The following is a 25677-nucleotide window of genomic DNA, read 5'->3' as shown; positions in this document are numbered from 1 at the left end:
ACTGAAGAAATAATATGCTGTTACTGTTACTCTTGAAGAAGTCCAGAGGGCATCCATGGCTATTCAGCTATTTAAGCCTGGTGCTGCTGATAATAGCTGAGCTGTAAGACACTATGTCCTAGCTGAGTCAAACTGTATAATCCCAATAGTTATAGAAAAAAGGTAATAATATATAATCATGTGTAGACATTTTTTTGCCCCAAGATATATTGTCAGCATACTGTAATTTCACACGATACAGGAACATGGACTAGCTATAGGTTAATGTCATAACAAAGTAGAATATGGCATCAAAGTCAAGCTATCACCACGAAGTCCTATATTAGACAAAGCTATAAACACATAGTTTTACGGTTCAGATTACCTAAAAGATTTTCTGATCTTACCCTATAGCAAGAATGTGTGATGCTCATCTTCGCGGACCATCTGGGATTATCACATCCCCTAACTATCCAGTCCAGTATGACAGCAATGCGCTCTGTGTCTGGATTATTACAGCCATCAACCCATCTAAGGTATGTAAAACCATGTAAAGAACCAATACGTATAAAGATATGAAAGCTGCAGCCAAATTGCTATACATTACATGTGTTTTTTACTCTTTGAAATGTGCCAGATAATGCATTCTTTATATGTGTACTAGCTGAGTACCCGACGCTGCTTGGTTTTTCCTACCTTATCCTTGTGGGGGAGGAAATGCAACAAAGGAGGAAGCTTTTGTCCTCATATCCCACCCTTAAATTCTTACCCCATATCCCCTCCTCATATCCTGACCTCATATCTCGACCTCATATCCTGTCCCCATATCCCATCCTCATGTTCCGACCTCATGTCCCGTCCTCATATCCCGTCCCCATATCCTGACCTCATATCCCATCCACATGCCCTGACCTCATGTATCCCTTTCAGGTCCAGTCCTCATGTCCTGTCCTCATATCCCGACCTCATATCCCGTCCTAATATCCCATACTCATATCTCGTCCCCATATCTGATCCTCATACCCCATCCCCATATCCTTTCCCCATATCTAATCCTCATATCCCGTCCCCATATCCTGCCCTCATATCCCATCCCCATATCCTCTCCTCATATCCCAACCTCATATCCTGTCCTCATATCTCGACCTCATAGTACGACCTCCTATCCCGTCCCCATATCCTGTCCACATATCAAATCCTCATATGCTGTCCCCATATCTAATCCTTTTATACCGTCCCCACATCTTGTCCTCATATCCCGTCCCCATAGCTAATCCTCATTTCTAATCCTCATATCCCGTCCTCCGGTGGGGGCTGAGTTGCGGTAAAGATATTGTAAGATGAAAATAAAATGGGTGTGGCTTAAAGTGTGGGCGTGTTTGTGCAAGATGGGGCATAGAATGCGGGGAGGGTGTGGCTTACCAGCCAGACTGACGCATTCACCAGGAGATGCTGAGCTTGTGTAGTAAGGTACCAAAAGTCCTATGTACTTGCATGGGACTTGAAACAAAAAAAACCATCTGTCACATATAGTGGTAGAGTAGGGGTTAAGTTAACTATTATATATTTTTATGTGACATATCAGTAACATGTGACCAAGTATTATCGAAATATCTCCAGCCGTTCTGAAGTTATGCTGGAACATACATTTCCCATAGATTTGCATTGGACTTTAAACAAAAAAAAAAACGCCCCTCACAAAAGGAGGTGGACAAGGGTTAAATGACCTATCCTATGTTTGTTGTTGACATTTAAGTAACATGTGTACCAAATTTCATGTTAATATCTTTAGCCGTTTGGAAGTGATGCTGGAACATACACATGCACACACATGTTGAGCTTTGTGTATATAGATAGAATAATGGTCAAAATGATAGAAAGCACCAGTTGAGCTCTATAACCATACAACAATATAATGTATAGACCTTTTCCTATTTTAAGGGATACTATATAAATATTATAAACTCATTTTGATCATTATATTTACCAAAACCAGAAGTTGGTCCAAAAGAGAAAAATCTTTTCATTATAGTTTTTCTTTGTATTGGTTCCACTGCTGGCTTTGGTAAAAAAAAAAAAATGATCAAAATAAGGACCAAAGGGAAGCTCAAAGAATGGCTCTAAAACTGAGTGGAAACATTACAGTATTATCATGAATGACAGTCTAACATTATAGGAACAGGACTTTTAAGCTCAGGTATGTACACAGTACACATGATGTTACATAATCATTTAAGTGATGTCACTTTTCTTGAGCTATGTGACAGCCTACAGCAATTATGAATTATGAAACTGAAGGATTTAGGGGGTATTCCCATCTCCATAATCAGCTTTTCAATTGTTGGACATGTAAATTCATACACTTTTGTAAATATATATAATTTTCAAATCTGCCTCCTATTCGTGCTACAGCTGCTTTTCACTTCCTCTGTTTTACTGCTCACTGCCTAGGTTTCAGACCACCTTATCTTACTCTGAAGCAGTGGATGGGCTGCTGATCACCCACACTGTCTACACACAGCCGTTGTCTTGTCTTATTGTATCATTGACACAGGCTCTTCTGCTCGTGTGCAAGCTCTACTTTGTCAGTGAGTCATGGAAAGTGCTAGTAGCTTGCACAAAACCAGCAAATCCTCTGTGTCTGAAACCACTGAGCAAGAGCCCTACCTGCTGAACACTTAGGCTAAAAGGTTTGGCTCTTTGCAGAGCTGTAAAGGCAGATGAGAACATCCCTTTGACACCTCGAGTAGATTATTACATTTTTAAAAGGAATCTGCCACCTGCAATTCCCATACCAAACTGTTGACACTGTTAGTTAGCTGTTAGGGCAGGGAGACAAACAGTAACTTTCATATATCTGTCTGTGCTTCTAAAACGTAGAAAAAAGTTTTTATTCTCTGGGGAAAAAGTGTCAAAGAATCATTGCCAAGCCCCTGAAGTGCTGAGGGCTGGAACACCCACTTTCTCCCTCCCATCACTATACCTGTTTGAGTGATACGGTGTCCATTTTAGGACATCATCAGTCATCAGCCGCAACTCCGTCCCGCGTCAAGTGAAACATTGTCTCGCTTCCTCCCTTACACCAATCTCCATCCTCTATGAGCCTAAACTCCTTTCTCTGTCAACCAAAACTCCCTCATACCTCAGACAAACCTACCCCCTGTATAGCAGAGCTGAAACTGAACAGCATGTATAGCTTAGCCTGTATGGCAGAGCTGACACTGTTCAGCATGTACTACAAAGCTCTGCTATACGAGATCTGTTACACATGGTGTGCAGTGTTGACTCTGCTATACAGGCTCTGTAGTACATGCTCAGATCGCTCTACTATATGGGCTCTGCTATACATTGTTTTCAGTGTCAGCTCTGCTATATGGGTTTTGTTATACATGTTATTCAGTGTTGGTCTGCTATATGGGTGGTGCTATACATGTTATTCAGTGTCAGCTCTGCTATACGGGTTCTGCTCTACATGCTATTCAGTGTTGGCTCTGCTATACAGACTCAGTAGAACATGTAGTGTCTGTAGTATAGTCATGGCCGTAAATGTTGTCACCCCTGAGATTTTTCAAGAAAATTTGGTATTTCTCACAGAAAAGGATTGCAGTAAAGCATGTTTTGCTATACACATGTTTATTCCCTTTGTGTGTATTGGAACTAAACCAAAAAAGGGAGAAAAAAAAGCAAATTGGACATAATGTCACACCAAACTCCAAAAACGGGTTGGACAAAATTATTGGCACCCTTAAATTAATATTTGGTTGCATACCCTTTGGAAAAAATAACTGAAATCAGTTGCTTCCTAAAACCATCAATAAGCTTCTTACACCTCTCAGCCGGAATATTGGACCACTCTTCCTTTGCAAACTGCTCCAGGTCTCTCTTATTGGAAGGGCGCCTTTTCCCAACAACAATTTTAAGATGTCTCCACAGGTGTTCAATGGGATTTAGATCTGGACTCATTGTTGGCCACTTCAGAACTCTCCAGCGCTTTGTTGCCATCCATTTCTGGGTGCTTTAGATGTATGTTTGGGGTCCTTGTCCTGCTGTAAGACCCAAGATCTCGACGCAAACCCAGATTTCTGACACTGGGCTGTAAAGTGCAACCCAAAATCCATTGGTAATCCTCAGATTTCATAATACCTTGCACACATTCAAGGCACCCAGTGCCAGTGGCAGCAAAACAACCCCAAAACATCACTGAACCTCCACCATATTTCACTGTAGATACTGTGTTCTTTCCTTTGTAGGCCTCATTCTGTTTTCAGTAAACAGTAGAAGGATGTGCTTTACCAAAATTCTTTATCTTGGTCTCATCTGTCCACAAGACGTTTTCCCAGAAGGATTTTGGCTTACTCAAGTTCATTTTGGCAAAATATAGTCTTGCTTTTTATATCTCTGTGTCAGCAGTGGGGTCCTCCTGGGTCTCCTGCCATAGTGTGTAATTTCATTTAAATGTCGACAGATTTGAGGCTGCTTCTCTACCTTCCGGACTATCCTGCATTGACACCTTTCCTAAATTTTTCTCTTCCGTCCACACCCAGGGAGATTAGCTACAGTGCCATGGGTTCCAAACTTCTTGATAATGTTACGCACTGTGGACAAAGGAAAATCTAGATCTCTGGATATGGACTTGTAACCTTGACATTGTTGATATTTTTCCACAAATTTTGGTTCTCAAGTCCTCAGACAGTTTTTTCCCCTCTTTCTGTTGTCCATGCTTAGTGTGGCACACACAGACACACAATGGAAATATTAAGTGAACTTCTCTCCTTTTTATCTGCTTTCAGGTGTGATTTTTATATTGCTCACACCTGTTAGTTGCCCAAGGCGAATTTAAAGGAGCATCACATGCTTGAAACAATCCTATTTTTCCACAATTTTGAAAGGGTGCCAATAATTTTGTCCAGACCATTTTTGGAGTTTGGTGTGACATTATGTCCAATCTTCTTTTTTCGTTACCTTTTTTGGTTTAGTTCCAATACACACAAAGGGAATAAACATGTGTGCTGCAAAACATGTGTTACTGCAATACTTTTCTGTGAGAAAAACTGTAAGAAAAACTTAGAAAAAATTCAGGGGTGTCAACATTTACGGCCATGACTGTACATGTGCAGTTTTACAGTTTCTACTCTACTATACATGCTGTGCAGTGTCGGCTCTGCTATATACGGCAGGAAGTTTTGTCTGAGGTCTTTGGGAGATCCGTTTGAGGGAGTTTTGGATGATGGAGGGGGGAGTTTAGGCTCAGGGAGGATGGAGATTGGTGTGAGGGAGGAGGCGGGATGGTGTTTTGCCTGAGGGGGGATGGAGTTGCGGCTGATGGAGATCGATGTGAGGGAGGAGGTGGGGTGGTGTTTTGCTTGACGCGGGACAGAGTTGTGGCTGATGACTAACGATGTCCTAAAATGGACACCATATAGTGACAGTCAGCTGGAAGCTGAGCCCTGTTTAAAAAATCTCACACCTACACACAGTTGGTATGCTTAGTAATTAGACTTGGAAACACAGTTGGGGGCTGGAAGCTGAGTACAGACTGTCAATCAAGCAGGGATGGGAGGGGGAGCGAGTAGGCATTCCAGCACTCAGCACTTCAGGAGTTTGGAAGCACCAGAAAATAAAAGCATTTTTCTAAGTTATGGAAGCAAAGACAGATATATGAAAGGTACCATGTGTCTCCTTGACCTAACAGCTATCTGACACTGTCAGCAGTTTGGAAAGTGAATTGTAGCTGACAGATTCCCTTCAATAGACACACTAAACTATTAAGAGCACAGTTTTCCCGTGGGTAAGCTTTGATCCTAGAAAGCCCTATGGGTTTTCTGGTTGAACTATGATATGTTAACATGTATAGAATACAATACTAGAGATTCATTTATTGCCTATGGTATTGTAGCTAAGAGATCATAGCTGCAAACAAACAGGTCAACCCAAATTGTATTCATTTATGCCAGTATATTTGTATTACTTACTATACTCTTGACAAATTATACCTATAAGCCTGTTTTAAAGGGGAACTCCGGTGGAAACAAGTGGAAAACAAATGTTTTCAAATAAAATGGTGCCAGAAAGTCAAACAGGTTTGTAAATTACTTCTATATCAAAATCTGAAGCCATCAAGTACTTATTAGCTGCTGTATACTACAGAGTAAATTGTGAAGCTCTTTCAAGTCTGACAAGAGTGCTCTCTGCTGCCACCTCTGTCTGTGTCAGGAACTGTCCAGATTAGAAGCATATCCCCATAGAAAACCTCTCCTGCTCTGGACAGTTCCTGACATGGACAGAGGTGTCAGCAGAGAGCACTGTGGTCAGACAGAAAAGAACTTCACAAATGTCTCTGAAGTAGATCTGTAGTATACAGCAGCTGAAAAGTACTAGAAGGGTTAAGATTTTTTAATAGAAGTAATATGCCAATCTTCTTAACATTATGGCACCAGTTGATTTGATTTTTTTTCCCCACCGGAGTACCCCATTAACTGTGTACTCTCTTATAACCCTGCTAAAATGGATCAGATATTTAATGAATTGTGATGTAACGCTATATGGGTAAGTTCACACATCAGAAAAGGTACTGATGTATTTTATGTTACACATGCATTTTTGCCTGTAATCAGCCAAAAAATAAAATAAAATAATTACCAGACATAAAAAATTTGCTTTTTTATTTTTTTGCACATTATGGATGAAAGTGTGTGTAATATAATATATGTTCGCACATTTTCTGATATGTGAACTCAGCCTAGTAGGTTTTATAATACAGCAACCGGTAATTTTATGTACTGTCTTTATGTTTCTGGACTGACTGTAATGGATCCAAACTCTATCTGTTACACTTTAATTATATTTTTTACCTACCCCCCAGAATATGACAAACAATGATAAATGATGAAAGGACAATCTACATATTAGTGCTTACTTGTGCAACTCCCATTGCCCCATATTTATATCCAAAACACAATTTGAAGGGAACCTGTCATCATTTTTGTGCTGCCTAAATAAAAAATCATCAGGGCTGTCCCTAGCGGCCTCTCCCAGACCCACCCCTGGGACATAGATCTCTCACTGTTTAGGTATATGTAGTGATTTATTAGTCAAGGCCAGCAGTATAAGGATAAGACACCAGGGACCACTCTTAAAACTTGTGGTTCAGACAGCATGACAGTGATGACAGGTTACCCTTACATTGATATTTCTGCACTGTAGTAACATTTCCTGTAAAAAATAAGATACACATAAGCCACGTGTGAAAATGTTCCAAGTTTTAGGACCTTAGAAGAAAATTCTAATATAGGAATCTGCTAAATCTAGCTTGCATAAAAAAATATAGGGGGGGGGGGGGGGTATAGCTAGTATGGTATCTATTAGAGATGGGCATATTATTCAAAAATTTGATTAGGCCAATTTGACAAATTTAACGAAAAAATTTGATTACAGGCGTCGCTATTAGAATCACTGCCATAGAGCGGCACAATGGCAAAGTCTGGATGTGGCGTCACAATGGTTGCTTGCAGTCTTTGAATGGGAAGTGCTTCCTGTGATGATCTCAATTGGCAGACTATGAAACGACTTCTAAACTCTCCCTGCCTGCCTGCAGTGATGTGGGCTTGAGGCCTATGGATTTCCTCTGTGCTGATCTGTATTGTCAGTAACACTGATTAATGACCACACAGTGTCAGCTCTCTCAGCAAAACGGGAAAAGCCGGTCTTTGGCAATGGCTGCTGATAGGCTTCATGCCGCCATGGGATCCAGGGTGATCCCGCCTACCCGCCTTCCCAGACTTCCTTGCCACATGTCCTCACACGTGAAGCCGCCATTTTATCCCCCCCGGCCCGCACAAAATGTAGTGAATGAAGTGGTTCGTTACCACGAAGCACAAGGACATTCTGATTTGTTCCAAATCGAATGTTTCATGAAATTCGGAATGAATTTGACGTCATCAGCTTCGATTCGCCCATCTCTAGTATCTATACATCTACATTTCAATAACAGGAACCTAATGTACTGAATAAATAAAAAAAAAAAGACACTACTACTACAGTACCATCTTTTGTTTACTTTGCTCTGTTCTCCATGTGGGAAATATATATTAAAAAACAAAAGCAAATTAACAAATTTCTATGTATCTTAGGAGACACCTTTGCCTCCTAATTCTTTTCACAGACTTTACAGACTACAAACCAAGATAATCCCTAGCTTAAAGGACACCTATTTTAACAGAACCTTCAGCATTGTAGTGAGAGACTGGAAGCCACACCCTTTTACATAAGCCCCACCTTTTAGTCATTGTAGTAATGTCTTCAGTGTTGTAGTTGGAGGCTGGACATTCTAAACCCATCCCCTTGATAAAAGCCCTACCTTTTAGTTTACAGCTAAGGAAAAGGGATGAGCCAGAGCTGACAGATGTAGGCAACGTGTTCCAATAGTTTATCAATTATCTTGCGGACTTTAAAAAAAAGGTGTTTCCTCTCTTTTATTGCTAGGTTTATTATCATTTCATAGCGTTACTATAAAACAAAAACACAAACACGTACTCTACCGCATCTCTTTTTATGGGAATGCTAGCAGGAACTGTCAATGAAGTTATGTTAACTGAATAAAGAAATTATTTACGTTTAGGATAAATATGTTTCAGCTTTACACGATTTTTCATTTCTATTCATCATTTTCTCTATGTCTTCTGTCTCTAAAAAAATAAAATTGAAGTGGATTTCTGCCCTTTTCAATAATAAAGATACCATAATTTAAAAAAGCACCGTAATTACATTTAATTAGAACTGCTTGTATCTGGGGATGAACTATACTGAAATTTGAAATGGCTGCCTGAGTTCCTTATTATGACTTGATGTCACTTGTCAAGACAAGATATTAGGGAATACCCTTTTATAGATTATTGTGTTGTCTCATGAGGGCATTTCTTAAAAGGTCCCAACAGTGCAACAGTGGTGTTGCCGGATTAGGGGTGAGTGGCCAATGTCAGGATGCTAATACAGCTGAATATAATGGTACAGGCTCTGGTAGGAGCTAGGGAGAAACTCATTGCTCCCCAGACTACAACAACTTACTGCTTTTCATCTACAAGTTCTGCCTGTCACATTGGGTCCTGCCATATCCTTATCCAATACAGAAGAAGGAAGCCCTGTGGATTCCAACTACAAGATAGAGTGGGTGTCATTAAATGAATTCAGGGGTTAACTGTAAGACAGAGCAGCCCACTGGTTGCCCACTATATGACAGATAAGCACTAAGAAAGTCAACTTTACTATAAAGAGACCCGTCAGTGTTTAAAACAGAACATAAAGGATAACATGTAAAGTACTATAGCTGGGGGTTGTGTAAGAAAGATTTTGGTACCTTCTGTATGTCAGCTTTATGGAAACTGGATGAAAAGCATAGTAGAGGAACCTGCCAAATTAACCCCTGAGGATCAACATTAGGATTTGTCAACTGCATCAGAAGCTTTCTGATGGTTCAGGATTGGGAAGCCTATCAAAGTTTAAAAATAGACAAAAACAAACACTTGAGTTTAGCATGAAAATCCACAACAGATCATCTAATTGAGATACATGCTAACTAGGGTTTGATGAAGAATACAAAAGTTTACAAAACATAGAGAAGAGTTCTCCAATCAGTGCTGCCGGAATACTGATGGACTATAAGAGAAAAACAAAAAGGAGTGCACACTCCTAGTGAACAAGAACAAAGGCAATTAGTTAAACTATGTAAATTTATCACTGGACTCCAGGCTCTTAATCCAAACCAGATTCAGATAAACTGACCCTAGTAACACCCTCTCCATACAAGGCTAAGCCTCCTTCCAACCTCCTTCATCCCTCCTATACACCCCCTTGGTGCTGGATGTTGCTAATTTTTAGCATAAATGGGGATTTTGCTTGAAAACTACTTTTTATGTGCAAAAATGTGCAAAAATAAGTGATTCCCCTAACTCTTTCTATAAGCAACAATATTATGGCCTCCATAGAAGAACATCTAAATCTTTTGCATAGCTCTTGTGCTTCACTCGTAATGAAACATCAATCAGGTTATTAGTGTACATTATGATCATAAAGTGCAAGCCCACTAGCCACGTCATGGCCACCTCTTTATAGCGGATCCCTAACGCCCCTAGCATAAAATGGGGCTGTCCCAATGGCAACCAACACTGCCACAACACTAGCGCCCATAAGGGGAACGGCCTAGTGCAAAATGACCATTGCCAGTACAGTCAAACCTCCCTGTTCTTAAAGGGGTTCTCCAGGAACAACAGACCTATTTTCTTTCAAAAAACGCTCCCTGTCTGTTTCCACTTTGGGTGTGGTATTACCCCTTGGCTGCATTCACTTCAATGGAACTGAGCTTCAAAACCACACCCAACCTGGAGACAGACATGGAACGGTCTTTATAAGAAATTATCTCTGTTTTTCAATTCTTGGATAACCCCTTTAAGCAATGTTTTATACAGAACTTAAGAGTAGGTGTCCAAATATCCATAAATCTGTACCAGAATTGGGACATAGTACTCCTGTGTCTCAGAAAGGCAGACTTCCATATGAGAAAGTCAGTTAAATAAGATTTTGAGCAGCCTCAGCACAAGAGGGTCTTCTCTAGGGATGGATGCCTGGCCTCGAATCTCCTAGTACACCCCCATTACACTAAATCATCTTGGTTTCACAGTCAGTGTCTTTCTCAGTTTGATGGGAGAAGATCTGATCACCGTTGAGAAATACCCATCACTTCAATTTACCATCACATTGCAATTAAACCCAATTCTAATTACAAAGCTGATGTGATTTAGACCCGGCTTCCAATTAATTTGAAAACATGAGTTACGTTCTGAAGTGCACACTGGAAAGTCTGGAAGTTGGGCTCTGGAACCTGACTTGCATGGTATATTATTCTAACCTTGTAATATCAGAGGGGCTAATAAAAAAATATTTCCATTTAGAACATTTTAATTCCAATGGTTATTATAAAAGGCAGCTCTTCTTGGCTACATATATACTGTAGAACTGCTGTATATTATATTACAATCGGCTCTTTCTAATGTGGGGAATTTGCTGTTAGTTTAAAAGAAGTACAGGTGTAATATTGTATGTGAATGATTGACTTAGAATAACCTTTTTTTGTGACTGCCCCATGAATTATGCATCAAAGAATCAAGATTTTTTTTTACAATTTAAGCCGAAGGTCAGAGACAAAAAAAAAAGTACTTTATGTTACAAATGGAACATGTCATATAAGATTATTACAGTCATTTACCTGTGTGATACCCCCTACTGCTACAAATGTCCTTCTGACTACAAATGTCAATCAATCGTCATCACTTCTGACCTGATCTTACCCTCTGGAAACATGTCATGTACCTCATAATGTGTACATATCTAGATAATAGGCTGAATTGTGTCATCGCAGACAACAACTCGAAATAGGGCATGTGGGTAGGAAAAAAAAGTATCATATACGTAATACAAAGGGTTGTTAGACTGGTTATGGTTAGGCTGTAAAGCAAAGGCTCTACAGGTTGTAGTTGTAGCTCATATGATCATTTAATAATTTTTTGCTTATATAGTGTAGCACAGGCTATTATTATACAATAATGTGGAGATTTTTATGTATTCTTTGTGCTTACCCCTTTTAAGTGATGTGGCAGGCATGGGATATGTTCCATTTTGGTTTACAAATGCTCCATGATATTGTAAAGACTCACGGCAGTAGGCAGGACACTCACGGGGGTAGTGGATCTGCTGGACCTGTGTGGAAGATGATGCGGGCCGGGCAAGGGAGCGGAGTCAAAGCAGGACGGTCTTGCTGCGGCAGGCGGCACCCAGGTCGCTACCCCTGGTACGACTTAACCACACAGGCAGCTGAGGTGATGCGAGGCACAGGAGGGATCAGGGAAGATGTGGTCTGGATAGCAGGAGGTCAGGGCTGTCGGCAGTGGGGCAAGGTCAGGAACGTAGCAGGAGGTCAATTGGCAGGTGGCACAGGAGCAGGGTCAGGACACCGCAAAGCAACACAGAATACACTTTCACTAAAGCACAAGGTAACAAAGATCTGGCAGGGAGTGAAGGGAGGTGCAGAAACTTATAAGTGAGGTGCAGGTAGGAACAATAATTAAGGGCTTTCTAGCCCTTTAAATCTAAAAGGCTTTGGCGTGGTCTCCCTAGGAGGCGGGGGCACATGCGCCAGCGCTGAGAGAGCACAGAAGGTATAGTGGAGAACGGAGGTAAGTGACGGGCTGAGATGGAAATCCCAGCCCCGCCAGCTGAGGAGGAGGAGGGAGAAGGAAAGCACTCATGGCCTGTGTGTTTGGCCAGAGCGCAGATCATAACAGATATGGGTTGTGTAATGCAGCCTATATTTCCCATGAATCCTTTGGCTGAGGTGTATGATCCAGCTGGTCATCTAATTTAGCTGCTAGTGCTGGAGATTAAACAGGAGGATGAAAAGGAGGATTGAGGCCATTCATAAGTACCTAACCTGTTAAAGACCAAGGGAATACAGGTACACCCTTGTGTCCTTGTACTTTAGTGACTTTAAAGCGAGCACAGGAGCTATCAGTAGCCAGACACTAACTGATAATGACAGGCAGTGCCGCTGCCGGTCATTAACCCTTTAGACACTGTGATCAATGCTCAAAGTGGACTTAGTCAGGCTGTATCAGTGGATTGCCGATCACACTGTATAATACTATGCCATAGGCCATAGGCATAGAATTATATAGTAAATGCAGTCCCCTTTGGACTTACTCTTTTTAAAAGGTGTAAAAAAAAATCCCATAATAATAATAATAATAATAATAATAATAATAAAATGACCCTTGTTTTCCATTGTACAATAAAAATAAAATAAAAATAAATGTTTACATATTTGGTATTACGTCATGCATAAATGTCCAAACTATTAAAATATTGGCCCTGATTTACTATTGTAAACTTGACATGTTTTGTCGGGTTGTGCGCCCGATTCTGTCTCATTGCGCCAGAATTCTGTCTCATTGTGCCAAAAATAAAAAAACTTGACCAATTCCCCATTTTACTGAAAAAACCTGAAAAAGGGGCATGGCCTTCTGGGAAAGGTGGTCACAGAAATGGGGCATGTCTAGACATTTTTACAAAAATCCCACAGATCAGAGCAGGTGTAAAAAAAAAAGCAAAATGTAGGGAAAAGTGCAAAATGTAGGAAAACCTTAGTAAATACTGTGGAAAAAAATTGTAGGGAATTAAAAGCCACAAAGAAAACTACACAACACTAGTAAATCAGGACCATAATGTTTATGATCCCACACGGTAAACAGGGTGGACGTAAAAAAAATATATATATATATATATATATCTCAAACTCCAAAAATACTGATTGGTGATTAAATAAAATTTATGGATTTTTAAAGGAGAAGAGGAAAAAACAAAAATGCAAAAATGAAAAATTGTCCTGGTCCTTAAAGAGGTACTCCACTGGAAAACAAGTATTTTTAAATCAACTGATGACAGAAAGTTAAACAGATTGTCCATGTCAGGAAGTGTCTAGAGCAAAAGAGGTTCGCTATGGGGATTTTCTCCTTCTCTGGACAGTTCCTGACATGGACAGAAGTGTCTGCAGAGAGCACTGTGTTCAGACAGGAAAAAACAACTCAACTTCCTGTGGAGCATACAGCAGCTGATAAGTACTGGAAGGATTAAGATTTTTAAATAGAAGTAATTTACAAATCAGTTTAAAGGACAACTGCAGCAGCATTACACTTATCCCCTATCCACAGGATAGGGGATAAGTGTTTGATCGCGGGGGGTCCGACCGCTGGGACCCCCCCTGATCTCCGTAACGGGGTGCCGCCATAAGTGCTCATGGTGAGCACTAAGGCGTGTAGCATTGACCTGGAGGTCGACGGTGACTCCCTGTCTCCTGCCTCCCCGCCTCTCCCATAGAGATGTATGGAGGAGGTGTGCCGGCCGCAATGTTATGCTGTGGCTGGCATGCCCCCTGCACGGGAGAGCCGCGGCCCCCTACAGGAGATCACCGGAGGCCCCAGCGTTCGGACCCCCCCCCCCCCCACCGCGCGATCAAACACTTATCCCCTATCTTGAGGATAGGAGATAAGTGTTTGTAACGCTGCAGATGTCCTTTAACTTCCTGGCACCAGTTGATTAAAAAAAATAAAATGTCCAACGGAGTACCCCTTTAAGGCCAAAAGGGGAAATGTGCTTAAAGGGGTACTCCCCTGGTCAATTTTTGTTTTTTTAATTCAACTGGTGCAGGAAAATAAAACAGATTTGTAAATTGCTTCTATTTAAAAATCGTAATCCTTCCAGTACTGGAAGTTCTGTTTTTTTTTTATTTCCTTTCTGTCTGACCACAGTGCTCTCTGCTGACACCTTTGTCTATTTTAGGAGCTGTATAGAGCAGGATAGGTTTACAATGAGGATTTGCTCTTACTCTGGACAGTTCCTAAAATGGACAGAGGTGGCAGCAGAGAGCACTGTGGTCAGACAAAAAGGAAATTCATGCCCTCTCCCATAGGCTTGCATTGAGGGGGCAGAGCATGACGTCACATGGGGGCGGAGCCATGACATCACAATACTTCGGCCCCGTAATCGGCATTCATCAGACATGCTCCAGTGGCTGATGGTAATGGGGTGCTGCGTGAAAGATCACAGGGGTCCCCAGCGGCGGGACCCCTGCGATCAGGCATCTTCTCCCCTATCCTTTAGATAGGGGATATGATGTCTTAGCACCGGAGTACCCCTTCAAACTCTGTTAAACTTTCTGGCACCAGTAGATTTAAAAAAAAAATTCCAGTGGAGTACTCCTTTACGGGGCTAAACAAGAGAAATGCTACAATTGAGTAGAGCTTTGTGAACAGACAGAAAATTTTAAATACAGAGAAACTTAAAGCACAAAAATGTAAAAGGTAGCATTGCACCCTGACTTTTGTATTTGATATATGAGGTCATGCGTCCCTTGTAAATGAATTTGTACTGTCAAGATTTCTTCATAGAGGCGATCACTTTGATGATACTCCGCAGATGGTGCTCTCTTCAGTCTTCAGCACCTGGCTTAATAGATATGTTAGGTATTCACACTGCAAGGCTATTTTACAACATTTCCTAAACGTATCAACTGAGGACCGGAGAAGCCTCTCTGAGTGTTTGAGTGGGATGCATTAAATCATTAAAACTAGAATAACTGGAACATCTCATCCAATGTTATCGAATGATAATAGATCGTAAAAGCTGTTTGCACAATGTACAATATAAATCCTCAGCAATTTGCTGCTTTTAAAGGCCACTGTGGTTATAACTGGATGTGTCAAAAGTGGCTACATCCTGTGAGCTTCTGATGTACTAACTAGGCAGTGTCCCAAGAAGCAGGCTATTGAGATGGCAATCGCCATCTGTCTTTGGCTTTTATAAGCCAAGATGAAATTGGAACACAAGTCATTTTCCTGGTGACTTGAAGGAACTAGAAAAACATTGGATCTTTATCCTATGTTGATCATTTATGGCTGTTTTCTGTTTGTAGGCAACGTGACCCTGTTCAGGGACAAGATTATAGAATATTGTAGTTATCGGATTTTACTTATCTTTTCTAATGATAGTGTTACATTGTAATTTAGCTCTCATTATTTTCTACGCTTTCAGAATTTTTCTTCTTTTCCATAATTCTCATTTATTTTATTTTTTTTAGCCAGAGTAATCTCCTTCATTAAAATGAAGAGTAATAATTTTCTGCTATTACCATGGTCCATTTCCCGGGATTCTGGTGATAATAAAGTATTTCCATTGTATAATTAATAAAAGTATTGCCAATGGAAACTGTTATGCTAATTTATTTAAAAGGTGCAGAGACATCTTTCATGAAAGATACGGCATTCCTGTCAATATGGTATCTACTTCATTCGTCATTTTGGGATTTAATGTGACTGCTCTATTTGGTCAGAAAGAATAGTTCTTGTTTCCTCTTACAAGAGTGTGATAACTGCCTCGCTGGGATATTGTGCTTACTTTATTTTGGATCAACACAAAAGGAAATATTTAGGTCACCGGGGATCATCTGTAATTTGTCGAAGAATCTGGAAGCTTTTACGATGGTGTTTATTTTACTGACTGAGCCACTATCTTACTTGATGCCGGTCCCATTCTAGGGATTACCTTTTAGTACGGTAAAAACAACATATGTATAACCATATAAGTATATTTGTAAATAAACAGACAAAAGTACTTAAAAGTAAAAAAAAGAAAAAAAAACTGTACTAAGGATGATCATATTTATAAAAAAAAAAAAAAAAGAGGCACAAAAAAACACAGAGGAAAAACACAGGAGGAATTGTATAACATACAGTTGGATACAAAAAGTGTCACCCCAAGAAACTCCAGCAGCAAAAAAAAAAATCAAAGATGTATACAAATTCATATTCAACACAAGGAGTCACTAAGTAATAAATATACATAGAGCCATATCAAAGACAGGGATACCAGGATTCTCATATAGTACATAGAAAGGCAACCAAGTGCAAGTGCAATAAATGTATATGTATAAATATGTATTAAATGCTATTATTGCACAATCCCCGTTGATGACAAGTGCACATGCATAGCCTTGAAAATGGTCACTGCATCAATGGTCCAAGTATGACCTAGATTTAAAAATAGCCAATAAAAAGGTATACCCATGGTGGCTACCTTATGGAGGTCCTGGGATGACACCACCCCAACGCCATTTCTGTATTATATCTAAATTTGAGGTATATCACACAAACATACTGATAGGTTAATGTGGGATTTAGATTGTGAACTCAGATGGGGCCAGGGACCGATGTGAGTGATGACAGTCTCTGTGCTGCGCTGCAGAATGAATAACTCAAATTACTATTCTACATGCCTATATAAATACATTCCTATATATTTACTTTTGTAAGTGATATTATAAGTGATATTTGCGTTTTTCAAAATCCTTTGTCTTGTCTTTTTTATACGCTGAATCTATTTCTGCATTTTCCTCAACAATTGACTTCTTCATGTGGACGATAATGGTGTTACACCACTTATTTCATATACTGATGGTGTGTGTGGCAAGGTCTAGTCAGGATATCACTTTACATTGCACAAAATGATTTCTTGCTGGATATGAGCCATTAAAGGTCTGCAAAAAGTAGACCTACAATAGAACCTTCCGTCAAGCCTTTACCTCAGCAAAGAAGCACTTACATTGTGGCGCTAGGCTTTACACGTCAGAACCAAGGTTTAAATTGAATCCTGAAGGGAACAGACAAACTACTGTAGACGCAGATAGAAAGAAGGAGGGGGTGGGAGAATGAGGAGAATGAATCGGAATATACCAGAAGCCTCTAAAATAGATTGGAGTTTGACAGTTGGAAGAAAACTATTTAGAAGGAGTTATGTCTTTTCCAAAACAAAAGGCAGATTCAAGAATTGCTTCTTAAATGAAGGCAGTAGGATTTAGAGAGGGTACGAGCGTAAGAAATGAAGCAAAGAGCAAAGATGACTCAACAACAAACAAGCTTTGGAGTTTTTCACACAAGGGAGGATTGAGATGAAGGGTCAGAACTTGAAGGACGGAACAGGAAGGGTTAACCTCAAACTAAGTTGAATTTGTTGGATTAAGGATTCTATCTGGAAAGAAACATCAACTCCTCACAACTAGAGCTAGATTTAAATGTTAGTGGTTTATAAAGGTCAAGAAGACATAAGTACATATTGACTTCCATATCCAATTGTAAAGTATGCTATTGCTAACATTAGAAATGGCTGCCATTGAATGGGAAGGGAGGTGTGTTGGGTGGTGAAGATCATGTTTGGCAGATGGTGATAACAATTTTATAGCAATTGATTATAGTCAGATCAATATGAATGAATGTTTTTTGTTTTTTTTTTATCTGGTGACCATCGAATACTTTAATCAAAACTATGACGACAGACCCCCAAGACAACAATAGTTGTTATGTGAGATTTTTCAAGCATAGATACTGATGTTTTATAAGGATGTTGAATGAGATATGAGGAATCCTTGTCTCATGCTTCTTTATAGAGATTTTTCCGTATTGTAAGAAAGAAAGGAGTGTTGCTCAAAATTGTTTTAGAAGGAACCCTAAAGGTCAGAGTTTTGCAACTATTTTCATTATCCAATGACTCTAATATAAAAATATAAAGAGGCAACTTTGCTATTGTATGCTATAATTTCATGTATATAGTTCCTTTGCAGCACTACATATTTCCATGATTACAGAAAACAAAGCTAACCCTTTGTAGTCTGGTCCCACCATCATGTGTGACTTCCTATTATCTGTCCTCTCTTCTTACTAACCTAAAGACATTAGAGATGTATTTTTTTTATCCATAGTCTTTAATTTACCTGAAAGTTTTAATAAAAATTATATAAATAATCCCTCGCTGATAAAAATGGGCACACCTAGCTTTTTTGCTGTCTAAGGAGAACAGTAAAGTGTTGCACCCTCCCAAAAAAATATTAGTAATTTAAAAAAATTCTAATACCACACTAAGTCTACATTGTATTAGTTATATGCAAATAAATGACATGCATGTATACTAGCATTCACTATATTAAACTGATCCCTAATAAATATGCACAGCCCATTAAAGGGTGCACTGAAGGAAGGACAGCAAATTATTTTAGCACTATAACCAAGCATATATAAGTACAGTACCAGAACAAAGGTTGTTGCATATATACAGTATCAGAACTAGGCTTAATTGATAAATATGGTACTAAACTGAAGTCTGTATAAAAAACAGTATCGTAAACCAAGCACAATAGATAAATATGGAAGTAAAACTCAGTAAATAAATACTGTATCAGATTTCAGCTCAGTAAATAAATGCAGGACCAGGATGGTATTGAAAATAAGGAACAAATACTGGAGCTAAGCACAATGAAGCAATGTTGCACCAGAACAAGCATGATGCATATGCACAGTACTAAATGTGTAAATATATATATATATATATATATATATATATATATATATATATATTACCACAACCAATTGTAGTTAATAAATATAGTACAAGAAAAAGACTTAGAAGGTGTAGTAGAAGTATAAAGTGTAACTCGATATCTTGCAGCAGACAATACAGTGAATTCAGTAATAATTGAGGTAGTCAATGGTAGTATAAACATTTACAGTATATTTAGTGACTGACATGTGATTTTTTTTTTCCAGTTGAACTAATTCCCTTTCCTGAATTTCTCTAGTTGGGCCAATCTGCCATTGCAACTGCTCCTGACCATGATTTGGCAATACAGAGTCTGCCACCTAAAAAAAACTTTGGCTCCTCCGAATATTTCTACTTGTTAGGAACATAGCCTCCTCCTAATTAAAGATGAGTGAACAAAACCTGTAGAAACCAAGTTTAGTCAGAACCTTGCTAAAAGTTCAGTCCAGCTAGAACCAATAATGTGATTCTAACAGCCATTTGGGAAGCAGTATAGGGGTAATGCCATTGTCACTTCAAAAGCCTATGCACGTAACTTCTGCAGCCATTTTAAAGATAGCAGGTGTTAGGTGCACACAGATATAATAGTTGTAGTAAAGCAGCACCTCAAAGAATGTTCTGAATCTGTTCTTTCAGTGCACAATCTGTTTTAATTGGAAGTTAAGTGCGAAGGTTTTTTGTATAAAACTAATTGTGAAAAGCAGGATAGAGGGGTTTGTGTCCTTTTGTGCACTTTCCAGGATGCCAATCCTGTTGCTATGCCCCAAAATGGAAATCATATTTCATTGCTTGTAAAAATCCACTGCTTCTTCATTTTCCCGGCATAAAATCTGTTGCTACTCCCATAAAGGACATTCATTTAGAAAAGCATGAAAAATCCACTAGTGTGGTGTATTTTTATTCAGCCTATTAGATACCACCAGGTACCATCTGTTTACCAATAGCCATCCATGTTGCTGTAACTTTGAAATTGATTTTGTCTTAAAAAAGCACTCCTATGTTTTACAGGGTTTCTAGGGCTCCTAGTGTTACACAAATGTTTTTGGGCTATTGGTGAAGTACAGGTTCGGACACAATTAGTTTGGTCAGACACCCAAACTTTTTGCCAGCGTTCGGCAAACCAGTAGAACCAAACTTTTAAAAGTTTTCTTATCTCTACTCCTTATCTTTGTATTTAATAACAAAAACTCTTCATCTCTCTACCCACTTTAACAGTGTAACCATTTTAAATAGAGATAGCCTGCTCCCATGAATTTGAAGGCTTGCAAATAAAATTTTATTCAATCAAGTTGGTGTCCTGTTTCTCCTTGGCTCTTAGACACAGCTCCTGACAGGAGCCAATTGGCAGAAGGGGTAGGGCAGGCCTCTAAACAGATGAAATCCCATAAATGTATCAGACCCCAGACCAGATCCCTAAATTAATTCAAACCCTAGACCAGATTCCTAAATTAATTTGACTCAAACCAAATCCCTAAAATTAATCAGAACCTTACATTAATTTAAACTCCAGACCAGGCTGCTAAAAATAATTCAGACCCCAAACCAGACCCTCAAAAATTATCCAACCTGAAATACCTACTGTTTATGACATCTCAGACCAGACCAATAAAATTAATCCAGACCAGACCCCTAAAAATGAATGAAACCTCAGATAAGAAAAAAAAATAATATACCCATTCTCATCATTTAGATTAGACAATCTTCAAATGCACCAACGTTATCAAAGTGGCTTATGCTGTTTTATAAATGTGTTGAATAAGGCTGCCCATTCTAAGTTTATACCACTTATTTGTTCGTTAACTTTACTCCAAAATGTTATGCTAAAAGTTTGGTGCAATATTTGACGCATAAAGTAACATGCAACTAATGCCCCCATTCCTATAAAACCAGGTGTCAAGTTGTAAAAAAAAAAAAAGTAAGGCAAGTTTTTGGCACATTTTTGAAAGTTGAAACCTGTTGCGCTGCTTGTACACGCAATATGCTACATGTACACACATTCATGTACAGCATTACACAACACATAGACACACTACAAGCAGTTCCTGCACACAGGACACAGTGTACCTGTTGGTGTTGCAGTTATTTCTCAGTGATCTGCAATCATGCAGTACATTTTCCAAATGTGAAAAAAAGGGCTATGATATAATAAAAACCATAAGGTAATGTCTATAATTGCTGCCTATGATATACCGCTGTGCTCAAAGGTTTGCATACCCTGGCAGATATTTTGTCATTAATTTAAAAGAAAAAAAGATTAATCATGCTTAAAAAAATAAAAATAAAAAAATTGTTTAAGAACAGAGATCAAATGAAGCCATTGGTAATCACATATTTGTTTATCTCCTTTTAAAACCATATTGATAACAGATATAACCCAATGACCCTGATCAAACGTTTTCATACCCATGAATATTTGGCCTTGTTACAGACGCACAAGGTGACACACACAGGTTAAAATGGTTTATCAGAGGTTACATTTCCACACCTGTGTTTTATTTAAATTGTAATCAGTTTCTGTGTATAAAAAGTCGATGAGTCGATGATCATGTTGATTTACTGAGCAGACTAGATACAGAGCCATGGGGAGCAGAAAAGAACCCAAAAATAATAAGGGAAAGGAACTTTATAAAGATGGAAAACGATATGAAAAGAAACCCAAAGTCTTGAAAATGACAAGCAGGACTGTTTAATTACTTATTGAGAAGTGCAAAATTTGGGTTTCTCTTAATGGGATACCAAGCCATGGTCAGGTAAACCAAGAAAGATTTCAATCTTTCACAATAGAACAAAACTTGAACAGAAATGAGCTGCATGATTGAATTGCCAGAAAGAAGCTTTTACTGCGCTAAGTCACAAAAAGCCTGGTTAAAATATGCGACAACACGCTGACATGCCTTACAGCCCCTGTATACTGTAATCCTTAAGTGAAGACACCAATATAGAGCTTTATAGCTACAAATATTAATGCTATGTTTGGGGAGGGTTCAACAAGGTCTAAAGTGAAAAGAATACGGTACTATTCCCACTTGTAAGCATGATGGTAGGTCACTAATGTTTTGGGCAGTCTGAGCTTTTAAGGCACAGGGAATCTTGAGATAATAGATGGCAAGGTAAATGCATCATGTCGTCAGAAAATATTGGCAGACAATGTTCTTCTTTTACACGAAAACTGTGCATAGGACACTCTTGGACATTCCAGCATGACAACAAACCTAAGCACAAGGCCAAATTGACCCTCCAGTGCTTACAACAGAAAATGGTGAAGGTTCTGGAGTGGCCGTCACAGTCTCCTGGTCTTAATATCATCCAGCTACCATGGGCGGTTCCTACAAGACAACCAAATACTTTGCATCACCTGAAGGCATTTTGCTAAGACAAATGGGCAGCAATACCATAATTTGAGGCCTCATAGATTACTATTACAAAAAACTGCACACTGTCAAAGATGCAAAAGGGGCAATACACAGTATTAAGAATTAGGGGTATGGAGACTTGAACAGGCGTAATTTTTTTTAATGATTGTGGCATTCTGTTCTAACACACAGTTGAATATTAATCCCATAAGAAAAAAATATATATATGTTTTGCTTGCCTACTCACATTTTCTTTAAACATGGTCCATATATTACCAATTCTCAGGGGTATGTAAACTTTATGCGCATTTACCCGGCCCGCCGGTTGTTTTTACCTCGGGACATCCCTGTGTTCCGAAAGATGCTTTCGGAACACAGGGACGCCTCTGTTAATGTCCCTGCAGCCCCGCGTTTACTTTAAAAACACGGGGACCGCCGGGAACTAGCCCCTCAGGGACGTCACCCACGTCCCATGTGTGCGCCCATGGCAACGGAGCGCGGAGGAGCCGGGAAGAAGGACGCACGCTGGCAGTTGGTAAGTGTTTACCAGCGGCGCGTCAGCTTCGGTGTTCTGACCACCGATCCTCCTGTCCTGCTATTGCCGGAGCGGTGGTCGGAACACTGAAGTGGGGCAGTACACATGTATACAGCCTCCAGCCATACTGTATTGCTGGAGGCTGAATGCCTGTGGGGGAACATACTGCACCTAATGTGGGGGAACATACTGCCAACATAATGTGGGGGAACTATACTGCCAGTCTAATGTGGGGAACTATACTGTCAGCCTAATGTGGTGAACTATACTGCACCTAATGTTGGGAACTATACTGCCAGCCTAATGTGGGGGAACTATACTGCCAACCTAATGTGGGGAACTATATTACAAATAATGTGGGGGAACTATACTGACGACGTAATGTGGGGGATTATACTGCCAGCATAATGTGGGGGAACATACTGCCAGCCTAATGTGGGGGAACATACTGCCAACCTTATGTGGGGGACTATATTGCACCTAATGTGGGGGGACTATACTGCATCTAATGTGGGGGAACATACTGCCAACGTAATGTGGGGGACTATACTGCACCTAATGTGGGGGAACTATACTACCAACGTAATGTGGGGGGCTATATTGCCCCTAAAGTGGGGGAACATACTGCACCTAATGTGGGGGAACATACTGCCAACGTAATGTGGGCGGTTATATTGCACCAAATGTGGGGGACTATATTGCACCCAATGTGGGGAAACTATACTGCACCTAATGAGGGGGAACTATACTGTACCTAATGTGGGGGAACTATACTGCACCTAATGTGGGGGAATTGTACTGCACCTAATGTGGGGGAATTGTACTGCACCTAATGTGGGGGAATTGTACTGCACCTAATGTGGGGGAACTATACTGCACCTAATGTGGGGGAACATACTGCACCTAATGTGGGGGAACATACTGCACTTAATGTGGGAGGATCTATATTGCCAACCTAATGTGGGGGGAACTATACTGCACCTAATGTGGGGGAATTGTACTGCACCTAATGTGGGGGAACTATACTGCACCTAATGTGGGGGAAGTATACCGCACCCAATGTGGGGGAACATACTGCACCTAATGTGGGGGAACATACTGCACCTAATGTGGGGGATCTATACTGCCAACCTAATGTGGGGAGAACTGTGCTGGGTAGTCCACTAATAAGATATATAAATGTGCATAGGAATGTGTTCATGTTTTTTATCTATAGTCCGGCCCTCCAACAGTCTGAGGGACCGTGAACTGGCCCCCCATTTAAAAAGTTTGAGGACCCCTGCTGTACAGCCTCAATGGTTGTGTGATGTATCCAGAACAGGTAAACACAGACTACTTGCTTGCATATGCTACTGAGTCAAGTCTATATGGATGGTGGGAACAGGAATGTAACAATGCTGGATGTGGATCCATTGACCTGAGAGGCTGATGACAAGGGCCGTATTGGGAAGCAGAGTCTTCACCAGGCGACACCCAAGTCGCTACCCCGATACGATTTGACCACACAGGTAGTTGGGCGAGCCGAAGTACAGTAGGATGAGACAGAGGCGTAGTAAAACTTAGCAAAAGATCAAGGCAGGCGGCAAAGATGCGTAGTCAAATAACATAGCGGAAGGGTCAGAACACAGGCAAGGCAAACAGACATTATGGAACGCTTAATCCCATGCAAATGGCACTGAAGATCCCGCAAGGAAGAGTGGGAGATGCAGGGACTTATAGAATAGTGTCAGGTGTTTCACATATTTATTGGCATACTGGCCCTTTAAATTACAGAGCTTCGTCGCGTGTGCACCCTGGGAGGCGGGGACGTGCGCACCGGAGCTGAGAGGCAGAGGAAGAAGCAGCAGAGGAGCGTGATAAGTGAGGGTTTGGGATTCGCATGCGGGCATGTCCCACAAAGCGAATCCCAGCCCCTCAGGCCTCACGGCCAGGGGAAGTGGCCGGAGGGCAAGGTGTAACAGTACCCCCCCTTTGGTCTCCCCCCCTTTTGCGGTTCAGAAATTTACTGAGTAGGTCACGGTTACTGAGTAGGTCACGGTCCAGAAAATCGGTTTAACAACTTAAACATCAGAGGTACCGGAGATGGGAGTAGGTGAAATGTCTTTTTTAGAGAAGCGGTTGTGGATGACAGGTTTCAAGAGGGAGACTTGGAAGGAATTTGGGATCCGGAGAGAGGATGCAGATGGAGAGAATAGGCCACAGGATTTAAATATTTCTTAATTTTATAGGGACCAAGATAGCAAGGGGCCCAGTTTATAACTGGATACTCTAAAGCGGCAGACAACAAGACTTTGTCACCAGGAAAGAACTTGGGAGGGGAATGTCTTTTCTTGTCCGCTTGAGACTTCATTTGACACGTAGCATGCAAAACGTGTCTTCTGCCAGATGGGGGAAAAGTTCCATACTTGCTCATCAACCACAAGAACTCCAGAAGAAGAGGATAAAGGAAGAGGAGGATGAAGATGAAGTCCATAAACTATGAAGGAAGGGGAAGTTCCAGTAGATTCAGAATTCTTATGATTGTATGAGAACCCTGCCCAAGGAAGAAAATCAACCCAGTCTTGACAAGCAGAAATGAAATGACGAAGATAGTCTCCTAAGACCTGATTCACCCTCTCAACCTGTCCATTGGGTTGAGGGAACTTAAAGACGAACTGGACTTCACGGTCGAATACAATATGTGAGGGCAAACCATGCAAACGGAAGATGTGGCAAAGGAACAGTTTAGCAAACCACAGTGCAGATGGAAGTCCAGGCAGCGGCACAAAATTAGCCATTTTAGAAAATCGGTCCACTACCCCCCAAATGACAGTATTGCCTCCGGAAGACGGAAGGTCAGTAATG

General features: G+C 40.3%; 1 protein-coding gene across 2 annotated transcripts in view; it reads left to right on the top strand.

The window, feature by feature from the left end:
- The window catches only part of CSMD2 (CUB and Sushi multiple domains 2), a 1018208-nt gene that overhangs the window by 708179 nt on the left and 284352 nt on the right, over positions 1-25677 (top strand). The window contains exon 10 of one of the 2 annotated variants that reach the window (XM_056557006.1): positions 394-515. The exons of the other annotated variant lie outside the window; for it this stretch is intronic. Within the exon in view, the coding sequence (XP_056412981.1) occupies positions 394-515 (122 nt within the window). The remainder of the gene's footprint in view (positions 1-393; positions 516-25677) is intronic. 2 annotated transcript variants of the gene reach the window in all.

Source organism: Hyla sarda, chromosome 2, assembly GCF_029499605.1.
Source record: "Hyla sarda isolate aHylSar1 chromosome 2, aHylSar1.hap1, whole genome shotgun sequence".
Lineage (NCBI taxonomy): Eukaryota > Metazoa > Chordata > Amphibia > Anura > Hylidae > Hyla > Hyla sarda.
This window is presented reverse-complemented; position numbering and strand designations above follow the sequence as displayed.